This window comes from Haplochromis burtoni, unplaced genomic scaffold, assembly GCF_018398535.1.
Source record: "Haplochromis burtoni strain Fernald_Lab_line unplaced genomic scaffold, NCSU_Asbu1 Contig_22, whole genome shotgun sequence".
Classification (NCBI taxonomy): domain Eukaryota; kingdom Metazoa; phylum Chordata; class Actinopteri; order Cichliformes; family Cichlidae; genus Haplochromis; species Haplochromis burtoni.
In genome coordinates, this window is record NW_024582383.1 from 3075033 (window position 1) to 3087808 (window position 12776).

The 12776-nt window shown below is 44.6% G+C and overlaps 1 protein-coding gene across 1 annotated transcript in view; it reads left to right on the forward strand.

Moving 5' to 3' along the window:
• The window catches only part of pdzd8 (PDZ domain containing 8), a 46266-nt gene that overhangs the window by 5716 nt on the left and 27774 nt on the right, over window positions 1-12776 (forward strand). Inside the window, exons 2-3 of the mRNA XM_005917034.3 lie at window positions 6876-7001; window positions 10794-10896. Of these exons, the coding sequence (XP_005917096.1) occupies window positions 6876-7001; window positions 10794-10896 (229 nt within the window). The remainder of the gene's footprint in view (window positions 1-6875; window positions 7002-10793; window positions 10897-12776) is intronic.

The window sequence follows — 12776 nt, forward strand, 5'->3', positions numbered from 1 at the left end:
GTGTGTGTGTGTGTGTGTGTGTGTGTGTGTGTGTGTGTGTGTGTGTGTGTGTGTGTGTGTGTGTGTGTGTGTGTGTGTGTGACCTGATCACAACTGTTTCTAACAACATCCTGGTCATACGGGGTAATCTCCCCCACACCCAGTGTGTGGTTCAATCCCTGGTTCACCAAACACAGCACAGTGAAGCCATAAAAAGGGCAGGACGCTTACCAAACATCAAACAAACCTTCACATGGATGTGCTTGTGATAAAACACTACAGCCCCCTCCAGAAGCTCGAGAGGCTGGGGGGGGACAAAGGAATGCCTTCATCACAGAGTTTGAGGCTCTGTTTTGTAGCATAACTGCTTTGTCCATATTTCATGATTAACGTTTCCATGAGTTATGATTTACTGTTGAGTTGTTAGCTGACTCTAAAATCAATCCTGGCTTCATCAGCTCTAATAAATGATCTAAATGAGGGTCATTCATTACATGAAGCACCTTCAGCGCCTGCTGTGATTTGGCACAATATAAATAAAAGCAAACTGAATGAACTGAGCTTATGTAACCAACCAAGTATATGCACGGAGCCACGCAGCAGAACATCACGTATCAGGAGATGCTGGGATGACTTTCCCTGTTTTCTCTGCTGTGCTGGGTGTGCTGGGTGTGCTGGGTGTGCTGGTGGCATCAGAGATGTTCATGCTACACAGGTCTTCTCAGTGGCTCTTTGTTTCCTCTTTCACCTGCAAATTTAATTGTTCAGTCGCTGACACACTGTGCTGAGTGTGGAGGAGAGTACTGCAGCTAAAGCATGCGAGCCTGCATCACCACAGTCGTGCAGAGCGAGTGTGATGAGATGATGTAATGAAGACTGGACTTTGGGATTTGCTGAGTAGCACAGCTGGGAGCCAAATGTGTGCTGGAGCTTTAGCCCAGGCATCATACAGCTCTCCCTGCAAACTGTCATATCACTAATGCATTAAGCAGTGAATAAATAACTTTATTAGAACTTTTATCGGCACTCATAGTGAAATGTGGTTTGAGGCTAACAGCTGCTTCTCCAAAGAGTCGGTCATTCTGCTGATGTGCAGCCTGAGCCCGGCACATGGATCAGTTCTTCAGCTGCTGGCTCTGGGTTGGTCTGTCAGCTCTGTGCAGAGACACACGGCGGTTACAGCATCGGTGTGTTTGTTTCCATTCACCCAAAGCAGATTTAATCTGACGCTGTCACAGTTTTTAAAAAGCCTTCTAATACATAGAAACATACAATCTAAAAACAATGTTTACTGTTTTCACTTGTGGTTTCAGTTGAGGACAAAGGTCAGCTCACCGAGGGCGGAGCAGCTGTGCTCTTCAACGTTTCTTTTCCTCTTTTTTTGTTTGCTTTGTTTGGTCGAGTGTGTCAGACAGAAACACTGGAAGAGCCTGTAAACACGGTTAGAGTGGAAAAAAGAAGCCGGTTTCCCTCCCACCATGGTGGGTTTTATTTAAATGTTTTCTACTGAACACAGGCTGCTGCTGTTCTTTCTTTGAGTAAATGAATCGCTGCTGCATTTGCTTGCAGCTGAAGGAGGGGCCGTTAAAACAGTTATTTGGCTGCTTCTGTTAGCTTCAAGTAGGGCTGCTACAAACCATTATTTTGACAGTCAGCTAGTCACCGATTATTTTTGCGTTTAGTCGACTGATCAGATCAGGCGTCCAGCAGCATCTGCTCTAACTATCATGAGCTTACAGCTGGAAGTGTTTCAGGTGCTCACTAAAAATAAAGACAAGATGATAGTTTATTAAACTTGAATGAAATTTGCAGATTGTCTCGGTGGAGTTGAATAAACTCAGCGTCTGTTCTTTCTATGTCAAATATAACAGGACACTGGAGTAATTCTGTTTCATCAGTTTTCCGTTTGTGTGAAACTGTAACTTTAATCTCAGCCAAACCGATTTACTCAGGAACAAATCAAACCCTGAAAAAAGCCAAACAATAAGATTTTTAAGTTGTCTAAGTGACTCATTTATCATGTTTAACCTGAGTAGCAAAAAGACCGCAGCGATCTGAAAATGATGCGTCGGGAGTGCGCTGTTCTCGGCGGCTCGAGTGAGCCTCGAGCTCCCGGTCAGCTGTCGAGCTGGTGGGTAACAGACGTCTCCGAAAACGTCGGAGCGCTTTTAATAATAATAATAATAATAATGGATTTATATAGCGCTTTTCAAGGCACCCAAAGCGCTTTACAATGCCACTATTCATTCACTCTCACATTCATACACTGGTGGAGGCAGCTACGGTTGTAGCCACAGCTGCCCTGGGGCAGACTGACAGAAGCGAGGCTGCCATATCGCGCCATCGGCCCCTCTGGCCAACACCAGTAGGCGGTAGGGTAAAGTGTCTTGCCCAAGGACACAACGACCAGGACGGCCAGGGATCGAAGCGGCGACCTTCCGGTTACAGATGCGCTCCACGAGCACGGTCACTTTTGCAAATATGCGATGTCTTGATAAACCGAGCAGATATTTGAAGTTTACTCGGCTACATTCACGCCTGAAAATATCTTAAAGGTTTATTTTGTGACCCAGAGAGTAATAAAAGTTACGTTAAATCTAAGTAACTGCCACCATTGTTGGAAACTGCAGTTGTCTGGGATATGGTGGGTCACGAAGGATACGCCCAACCCATCCTTCAAATCTGGGGAAATGAAGGACGCATTTTTGTTGGCTACATTTGGAGGAGTGTACAAATCTGGACAGCCTTCATCGCTGTAACGTAATCGGCCTACAAATGCAGCCTCAGAATTTGGACACAGATGTCACTACCCGATCCGTACATGTGCAGGTCGTCTTCTTCTGTTCGTTTAATGGCAGTTTACTCCCCAGTGTACGAGGATACCGCCACCTGCTGACCGAGCGAACGAGCCCGTAAACTGAACTTGCGTCATTACAAATCCTGCTTGTGTATGCGTGTTCAATTTGATGTAGTGATAGTCGAGCGTGTTTATGCTCGTCTGTGTGGAGAGGATTGGTTGGAATAGTGACGATGACGTCCGCTGTCACTGGCAGTTGTCAGTAAACACTTAACCTGGCGTGAATTTGTTTGTATACGGACGTATCCGTTGTTTAAATGTCGAAAAGGAGGCAGAGCTGTCGAGAAATGCTAGGAGCTAACTGGGCGCTAACTGTCGCAATGTTGGCAGAGAGGAAGTGACGAAAGATTTTCGCAGGCGTGGTTTCGCGGTGCGTTTCTCAGCATGTTTGGAGATTTGGGAAGTGAAATGTTTAGACATCTCTGTGAGGACTATGCTACTGCACTGGTGCGACCATCAGGGACTTATGGGGACAAAGTGCCCGTACCCACGAGTTTGAAGACGTTTAGTGTCAGGGTTACAGTCAGGTTAGGGTTAGGCGTTCATTTCAATGTTTAGGGAAAGCATTATGTAGATGTCCCACTAACGTATGAAAACGTGTGTGGAATTAAAAGGAATTCTAGTTGAACATCTAAACCTGTGACCTTAACACAGGATGGTAAAGATCACAGCCTGTGGGCCTCAGGTTAACCAACACTCGTCTCACTTTTCCGTTTGCTGATCTGGCTCTGCAGAACTGTAGCAAAGTAGCTGCGTGGTAACATAACGTTGGTCTGTGTTTTCAGAGCTTTCAGCAAACGTTAAAGACTCTTCAGCCACGAATAAAATGCTTCCAGATGTATTTACAGTCACTGTGATGTGGGCGTGCCTCAGACAGGCTGTCTGTCCGGGGTGGGAATAAAAAGTAACTGTACATGTTGGAAACGAAGCCAAACGTTCCTGCGGTGTTATAACCTTACTTCCAATGAAATGACTCTCATATCCTCTGTACATGACCTGCAGGTAACCAGTGGACCATTTAGGAGTGTTAAAGCTACATGTTTCCCTGGGGCTGGAGGGAAAACAGTCATGGCCAATCTGGGACTTGCATTTGTTGGGTGGATGTAAATTCTTTGCTCTTTGCTTTGTCTGTCATGTTTGGTAGTTGTGCACGCTGTTTTAGGTATGTAGCATCATTTATATGCATGTCAGCTTTATTTTGAAACTTCTGTTGCTGCCTTTCCCATCTGGTGTTTCTGTACAAGCGAGCTATGGGGTCTGGTAGTTACTGCTGATGTCCTGCTGTTGCTGGACTAACTGTAAATCTGTAGTCTTTGACTGCATCTGGTAGGGCTGTGCGACATGACCAAAATCTCCCGATATAAGACATTTATCTTCCCATTAACGATATGAATCACAAAACGGTGCATTTTCTGTAAAGCCTGTGACTCTCGAGCGACTCGACCTGTGTGAAGTGTTTTCAGCTGGCCGTCGAGTGTTTTCACCGATGCATGAAACAATACATTTTTGTCTCAACAACATTAACATGAATGCAACACATGGGGAAAAAATTGCCACCATAAAATATCGATGTTTTGTTTTTAGATTAGAATACGTAGGCTCCACGGAGTCTGCCTCGTCCTTCTGGATGTTCATCCTCTACCTCTGTAGGAAGTGTGAACAAATCTGGGGTTGTAGTCGGGAATCAGATGTCTTAGCTGGTTTCTTTCCAGGTGAAGGACAGCTCCCCTCGGTGTAGTTCTTGTGTCAAAACCTGCTGTTGTCTCACTCGATAAGCTTGTTATAAAACAGGCTCCCTCAAGCTTAAAGTGATCAATGACTTTTAACAGCATCCACTCAAAATGAACTTGTACTCGTCAGTGAGCATATGTCATCAATGCTGAGCTGATGACCCAAGCATGAGACTGAACACTGTGCTTGCTGCCGCTGAAGCAGTACAGTCCTTTCAGCGCCTCTCTCTGTCCGTCGCTAGCAAAGTTGACCCAGACAGTAAAGCTAGTTTTCGGCTACGAGCCCGACAGGAACCCGGCGTGTTAGCCAGAGGTCCCTTTAGCACGGCTCGGAGCCTGGACCAGGCCGAGGTCTGAGCACAAACATGCTGAGGCTGTGTTAGTTCAGTGACACAAACACAGTGATAGCAGCAGTGCTGCCACGTGTCTGCACAGACTGAGAGGCCAATGTGTTTGTGCTCGTTCAATGAAGGGCTTCAGTTAAGATTGAGAGAATCTGCATTCACGTTTGCAGTCTCATCAGACAATATTTAAAATAAAGAAAAACACTTCATTTTTGGAAATATTTGTGGATGTTTCTTTTGTGCTACTTGGATACTTAAGCCGCCCTCCAATGAGGGCCAAGTAAGTTGAGACTGAGTCTGTTTGCTCCATCTTTTCTTTGGTGCGTTTCAGCGGACACACCAATGAGCTGGCCGTTGGTTTGCACACCAATCGATGTGGCATTGCTATATTTGCTCTTGAGTTACTTTGTTTCTAATATGATCGTATGTAGAACCTGCGGCAGATATTTAATAGTGCATTTAAAATAAGACTCGTAGGAACACTTCTCATAACTGCAAACTCCTTTTATCCCTACGCTGCAACCTGGTTGCACTGCTCTGGAGGTGCACGTGTTACGCTGTAGGGTTGAAATAAGTCTGCAGTTACAGTGTGGACGTAGATTTCCTGCAGAAAAATCCTGCTGTATAGCCGTACTGATATGGACTGGGTAATGTGTAAGGAAGGCAAGGATGGATCTATCAAACTACAGAGGGCTGAATTCAAAGACAGCACAATAATCAGGTCAGTTCATGTTGCTGACATTTCATTGCAACAGCTCACATGACAGGCGAGCGTGGGTGCAAGTCGGCGAACCCAAAACCTTCATACTCTCGCCACATGAGGCTGGGCGTTGTCGAGCACCAGAGGAAAGGGAGAGGCCAAAATAGGTGCTGATATTTACAACCAGATGTCATTATCATTACTCGTGTTGTGTTTCTACATTTTGTTACACTTTGAAAACACAGTATCGTACAAAAATCCCTGATACATATTTATGTGTAAGCTACAGCAGGCCTACCCACCGATTGTCCACGTTGGAGTACGAGTCGAGGACAGGAAGCCTGCGGTGGTGCACATGCTGAACATCTGCTCCATTTGTCTCTGCACAGCCCCTCCCAGATGTGAACAGACTTCTAACAAGTATTACCGAGCAGCCTAGACCAACGCTGTATCATAACTGGTAGAGGTGGGAATCACCAAACATCCCACGATACGATATTATCACGATACTTAACGCACGATACGATATTATTGCAATTTTTTAAAAATATTTTGTGATATTCAGATTCTGTATATAAAGGTAAACTTTATCAATATTCATTTTATCTAATATCAAAGTCTCGCACTCAGTCTTTCTCTCATTTCAGTTTTATTGTTGACAAACTGAACGGTTTGTATTACAGTCTAGTCCAACTGAACTGAATGCAACCATCTGGTACAATTACAGCTATTCTGAACTATGCAATATGAAAACTATGCAGCCCCTTCAGCAACTGAAGAATTTGAAAGTAAATTAAAACAAAATATAATTTTACATTAAATAAAAAAGTTTTAAACTTAATTAAAATAAAACATGTTTATTGCTGCCATAAAAAACAGTTAAACACATTTGACAGTGTCAGGATTCTTGCTCAGAAAAAGATCAACATGCTCTGAAGTCAGAGCAAAAACTTTTTTGTAACAAAATATCGATTTCTGCTGTCCCTGCATCGATACATTATTAGCAAACAAAATATCACGATGCTACACAGTATCGATTTTTCCCCCACCCCTAATAACTGGTGTCACACTAAAATCTCGTTGTGGTCTTTCCTGTCATAACAATGTGAACGACCAGATCGAGCATTCTCTGTTCACTGAGTGGTAGCTGAAACATGCTTGGCACTACTTTAAGGTAACCCATTAAAGTTCGCGTTTAAGGAGGAGGGGAATGTGTGTCCCCTGTCAGGAGGCAGCTAACTGAACGTATGCTGTTTTTGTTCCAGGTACAAGCCCTTCTTTCCTTTCCAAGTGCAGCCTCTGCATGGTTCAGCCTGTGATTTGGATCTGTCAGTGCACGACAGCCGGCTGGTAGAAGGACGGCTCAAAGTCAGCCTCATTGAGTGCAGCAGGTGAGACACTTCATCTCTGTTTGTAGGTTGTCACACAGCAACTTTGATCTATAGTTGTATAACTGGGTCCCTGTACAAAAGTACATTAAAATACTAAGACGTGAAATGAATCACAACAGAACTTAAATACATGTTGGTAACTTTTCAACGTGGCCATTCTTGTCATGTTAGTGACACCGGCGTGCATTAAAATCTTTAGCTGATTTTATGATTTTGATTATTAAAAAGGGGAGCAGGGTGGAGCCTGAGTTTGAGTCCACCACCAGGCCGGGGTGTTCTCCCAGACGTCTCCGAAAACGTCGGAGCGCTTTTGAAAATATGCGGTGTCCTGATAAACTGAGCAGATATTTGAGGTTTACACAGCTACATTCTCGCCTGAGAATATGTCAAACGTTTATTTTGTGACCCAGAAAGAATAATAAGAGTAATATTAAAACTAACTAGCTGCCGCGACAGCCGCCATTGTTGGAAACTGAGCTGGGCCGCGCTATGAATTCTGGGACAGCTTCTTCTTCTTCGGGGTTTAACAGCAGCTGGCATCCTTGTACATGCAGTGCTGCCATCTTCTGTTTCAGTCCGTTATTACACTCTTAAATCCTGCTACTTATTCCTGCGTCTTTTGGGATCTTACAAAGCTTCAAACGACGCGTCGACTATTAAATCAGTCGTCGACGATTTTGATAGTCGACGTAATCGTGACTAGTCGACGTAATCGTGACAGCCCTACAGTCTGGCGACCTATCCACAGCGTGACCCCGTGGAAGTGGGAGAGAAGAGTTTTTTCCAGATGACCCTACTTGCTAAGGTCACGTAGTCAAAGAGCTACATAATGTTATGCTATCGAAATAAAAACGATAGATTTAATGCTATGTTGGCCCACACCCTGCCCACCATCACTGTGTGCACACTGGGAATGTGTTATTCCAAAGGGAAGCACTACACCCGCTTGTTATGGTGTCACATTTTGCCTGTGTGTACTTTAGCTTGTACATTAGTCCATGATGTTGGACAGAGGAGTCTCCTTTCAGAGACAAACACGCCCTCTGTCCAAGGTTGGCACGTGTATATTGGAGCTGTTAGCTCTGTCCTTTGTTAGCTCGTGTCGTCGATGTATGTGTGTTTCTTTCATGCTTTGTTTCACAGGCCACCAAATGACTGGATCTTATTACTAAATCACATTTTAAATATGTAGTGTCTCTCCCTTTCTGTACTACAAAGTGCATCTGACTGAATATCATGTGGTTAATAAGCTGTCCAGTGGAGCTAAGCATCCACTGGTTTACCATTCGTGCGTCGGTTAAGTCCAGACTGGGTCTGCAGAGGGTCTTGGGGACTTGGTTTACTGGAGCATAAGAGGTGATTTTTCTGCATGCTGTGAAGCAGTCATGTGTTTGTCTTTCTCTGCTTCAACTGTTTTATTTTGTTACAGACTTTAAAGACACAAAGATTTGTATAAACGTGGGATGTAACAGTTGCTTTACAGCCACAGAGTGATACTCCTCTGGGGTAGAGCAGGTACTGATGCAAAGGCTGGTGGTTCCACCCCCCAGTCTGCCTGCCAAACATTGCTGGGCAACATGTTAACCCCAGGTTGCTCTTAGTTAGTGAGTACTTAACAGCATAGAAGACAGTGACTGTGGCATGTTGCATGGAGCGCTTTGTGGGAGCGCTCCATGAGAGTGAGTCCATTTCCCATTCCCTCTGTCCTTTTCACAAAGAGGCTTACTGGCAAAGTGGGAGGAGCTTCTTGAGCAGTAGGAATGTTTACAGTTTACAGTCGGTGGTGAGAAGTCAGATGATGATGATGATGACCTGTGTGTTTGCTGGTTTTGCTAAAACACACGAGTGACTGGCTCTCAAACATAAAACCACGAAACAACCATGTTCCCACTGACATGCAGGTCTGAACCTGCAAGGAAACCAGACGGCTTTCTTAAATGTAGAGCTGGGCGATAGAACGATAACGATATGTATCGCGATATAACTTTTACTCGATAGAGAAATTAAGCTATCGCGATAGACCTCGCCGCTCTTGTCCTCTTAAAAAAAAAAAAAAAAAAAAAGGTCAGCCAATCCAAATTAAGTAGTGCAGAGCCGAACCAATCACAGCCGCAGCGTCACGTCGCGTGACTTGTTACGTACAGCACAAGTGCCAAGCCGCAAGTGTGTTTGTTTGGGAAGCAGCCAGCGGGTAATGGAGGAAATGAGTGTGCCGACTAGAAAAATCAACCGAGCGTGACCGAAGAGAAAACAGATGATGGTTCCAACGCCGGAGAGATTGTCGAACGGAAGAGCCATAGAAGTTCCGTAGTGTGAAGGTATTTCGGCTGTTTCAAGTCTGACAAAAAACAGAGTAGCTGCACTGTAAATGTGCCGAAAGCAAGTCTGGAAATACAATAAACTGGTGCATGCGTCACACTGTGCGCCACGTTATTGTTTCGGTGAAATGAATTTCTACAATACTGTTAATTCTACTCTCTGCAGTGTTTAAATGCTTACATATACACACAGTTACTGTCCCTCCACACATACGGCTCGGTTCTGCTTCTATGCCCCAGCTTTGTTTACTTTTTCCCACCGAGGCTTCTAGACTTCTGATTGGCCAACATTTCTGCACGGGTAGGAATCTAGCGCCACCTGCTGCTTTGGCATGTTCATAGCAGCGTTTTCCTTCATTTCTGCCTTTATGTGTGGACGGGATTATTTTTTAAAACGAAAACGGAAAATCTCCGTTTTCAAAAATACCCGTGTACGTGTGGACGTAGCCTCAGTGTCTGACTGGAAGCGCTGATTCGTCATTCGGCTTTTGTCAGACTAAAGTAACTGTTAAAACTGTTTGAAAAGCTCAGCTATACAACAAGGAGAGATTGAGAATTTCCTTTTAGTTCTCAGTTTATTTGATATTGACAAAAGTTAGTCGGTTTTGTCTGTTCTTCTGTAAAACAAACTAAGATTTATTTTTAGAATTAATATTTTGTTTCTAAGTGGAATTGACAGTTTAGTCTGTTTTGTTTGTTCTATTTTGAAACTTAAACACTTTAGCGGCTGCCTTTTGTGTAGTTTGCAATATTTGCCTTTATTTATCTGAAAAAGTCTCATGTTCCTTAAGTACATCTACCCTGTTGAACTTATTATGGGAAATAAATATTTAAATCAAAACAAGCTGCTGATTATTTCACATTTTACTTGTGAGCAACGGCACATTTAAATCTTACAAATATAGTTATTTGGCTTATATCGTGATAGATATCGTTATCGCCTGAAATGAAAAAACCATATCGTGATATGAAAAAATCTCAAATCGCCCAGCTCTACTTAAATGTGTCTGATCTAAACCAGTCGAGTCACTGGCGTCCCAGAAGCCCCTGCAGCGGGGCCGGTCTGGCCCATTGCATGGCTTTGCATTGTGTTTGGCACCAGAAACCATTTAGATTCAACTTTGATTAAGATGTCAGCTTCTTCACAGGACTGCACGGCACTGATCCAGAACAGGTCCCTGTGCTGATGATAACATGCGTATGTTGCAGTAAATGTTCTCAGATGCTTCATGACTGAGTGTTTGGCTGTGACAGTAAGGCACATCACATGAGCCTTCATGTCTTCATGAGTGCTGGCTCAGGTGACACAGAGGATGTGTAAACGCTACACTCAGACATGTCGTGTTGTGTAGTTCCTTTACATATTTGGGCCAAACTATGTCTTTTCCAGTATGGTGAGCTACAAACACTCAGGCCAATGGATAGATCTGACTTCACTGCTATCTCTGAATGTGTTTTTGTTGGGGCTCTTCAGACTGTTCATCCTGGGCTCCTATGACAGAGAAACCTACGTCCATTGCACCCTGGAGCTGAGCAGCCACCAGTGGAAGGAGAAGGCTCGCAGTTCCATCAAAAAGGTAAAGGAAGCTCGTTTCATAACTTTATTCTCCATGTCTGTCAGACATCGATGTTGTAATACAGGACGGTGGTATCAGTAATATATGCAGTGGTCAAAGTAAGGACTGAACACAGGAGCAACTTTCTAAATATGCTGTTGATATAAAATTGTCACAGTAACAACCCAGCCAGTCCACACATCAAACCACAGACGTGTAATACTGAGAAACAGCGCGGCGTCCTGTGCCTCCTCTTCACATCCCCACTTCTGATTGGTCCTGGTTATTCCCAATGACAGGACAGGTCGAGGTCATTTCTAACGCACAACGTTACTCTGGATGGAATTTGGCCGTCTCTGGTGTCTTTCCATCAACGTTTTAGAAAATTCAGCAGTGCCTCATCCGAGCCAGGAGAGGGCGCTGCTGCACAGCTCTACATGAGCACAGAGAGCAGGCTGTATCGAGGGCGTTTTGATGAACTGTGTTGCTGTGTTGGGCCCTTGAAAGATGAGACCCAGGTTTTTGCTCACATAAGTAGTTATATTTGCATTGGTACCAATCCAGTGTGATTGCTGAGGCTGTCAGCTGAGTTTCAGAAGGACACTTTTCAATTAGACTGATGGGTAATGCACAGATTATTTAGCAGGTGCTGCTTATTGGACACCTTGTCATAGTGACAGTAATGCAGGCTCATTTTGATTCTGGCTGATGAGATTGTCCCATTGTTGACATTTTACACGGCAAAGAAAATGTTCAGGTCCCCGCGGCAAACCTTTTCTAATTGCTGCAATTTAGAGATATTACAGTTATCACATCCGGCTTGTTTGACTAATGAGCATTTTTAGAGGGAAATGTCAGACTTAATTTGTGGCTCTGGCTCCAGCCTGGTGCCCGTATACTTGCCACACACTCCTGGATGACATTTGCGATGCCTCAAAAGATGATTTCTATTGTGGTGAACAGTAATTGGCCTGTACTGTTTTCCCATGTGGTGTTTAATGACTTTGGGAGAGTTGCATTGTCGTCCAGCAGGGGGCATTAAAATCTCAGCACCAAGCGTTTCTTTTATTCAGCGTTTACACGACACGATCAGAGCATCTGAAGTCCAGCTTTTTTATTTGTCTCTCTGTGAAATCTCACATGACGTCTGTGTTCATGGTTATAAGCAGCAGTAAAAAGACTTTTACTCACCAAAGCTGGACTTAGATGGTCTGTATGGACTACACAGTGTGCCATTATTATAAGCTCGTCAGCGCCACAAACACAGTCGACAGGTTGAATGTGTACGCTCGGATACGTGAAGACGAGGCCTAGCAAACAGAAATGTGCTCCGCCTGTATCAGTGTCTGCATATCAGTGATTCAAAGACTTCACAAAGGAATGAAAACGGCTGTAAAGCTGCTCTGTAGAGGACAGTTAGATGCTGTGTTTTCCTGCTGCTGCCTTTAGGGGACGCCACAGCAGATCATCTGCTTCCGCCTCACACTAGCGCAGCATCCTGTCACACATTCATGTCTGCCTTCACTGTAGCCATGAATGTTCTGGCGTCTCCATCTATTGCTCCTGCCTGGCAGCTCCATCCAACACTTTGTCCAGTGTTTGTGTGCTGTCCCTCCATGAACGTGTGTTTATGGCTGCAGGAGGCTGAACTTTGTCCTGCACTCGTTTCTAATCTGCTCCTTCCTGCTCGCACCAAATCAAAGCCTTCCCGTCTTCAACTGTGCCGCCTCCAGCTCTGCCTCTCCCTACCATACATCATAGCAGGTCTCCATCTTGTAAACTGCACATTCACTCTGCTATCCTTCTGTCACAGCTAGACCCCGTTCCCCGTCGAGGCCGTGCCCGTCGAGGCCGTGCCCGTCGAGGCCGTGCCCGTCGAGGCCGTGCCCGTCGAGGCCGTG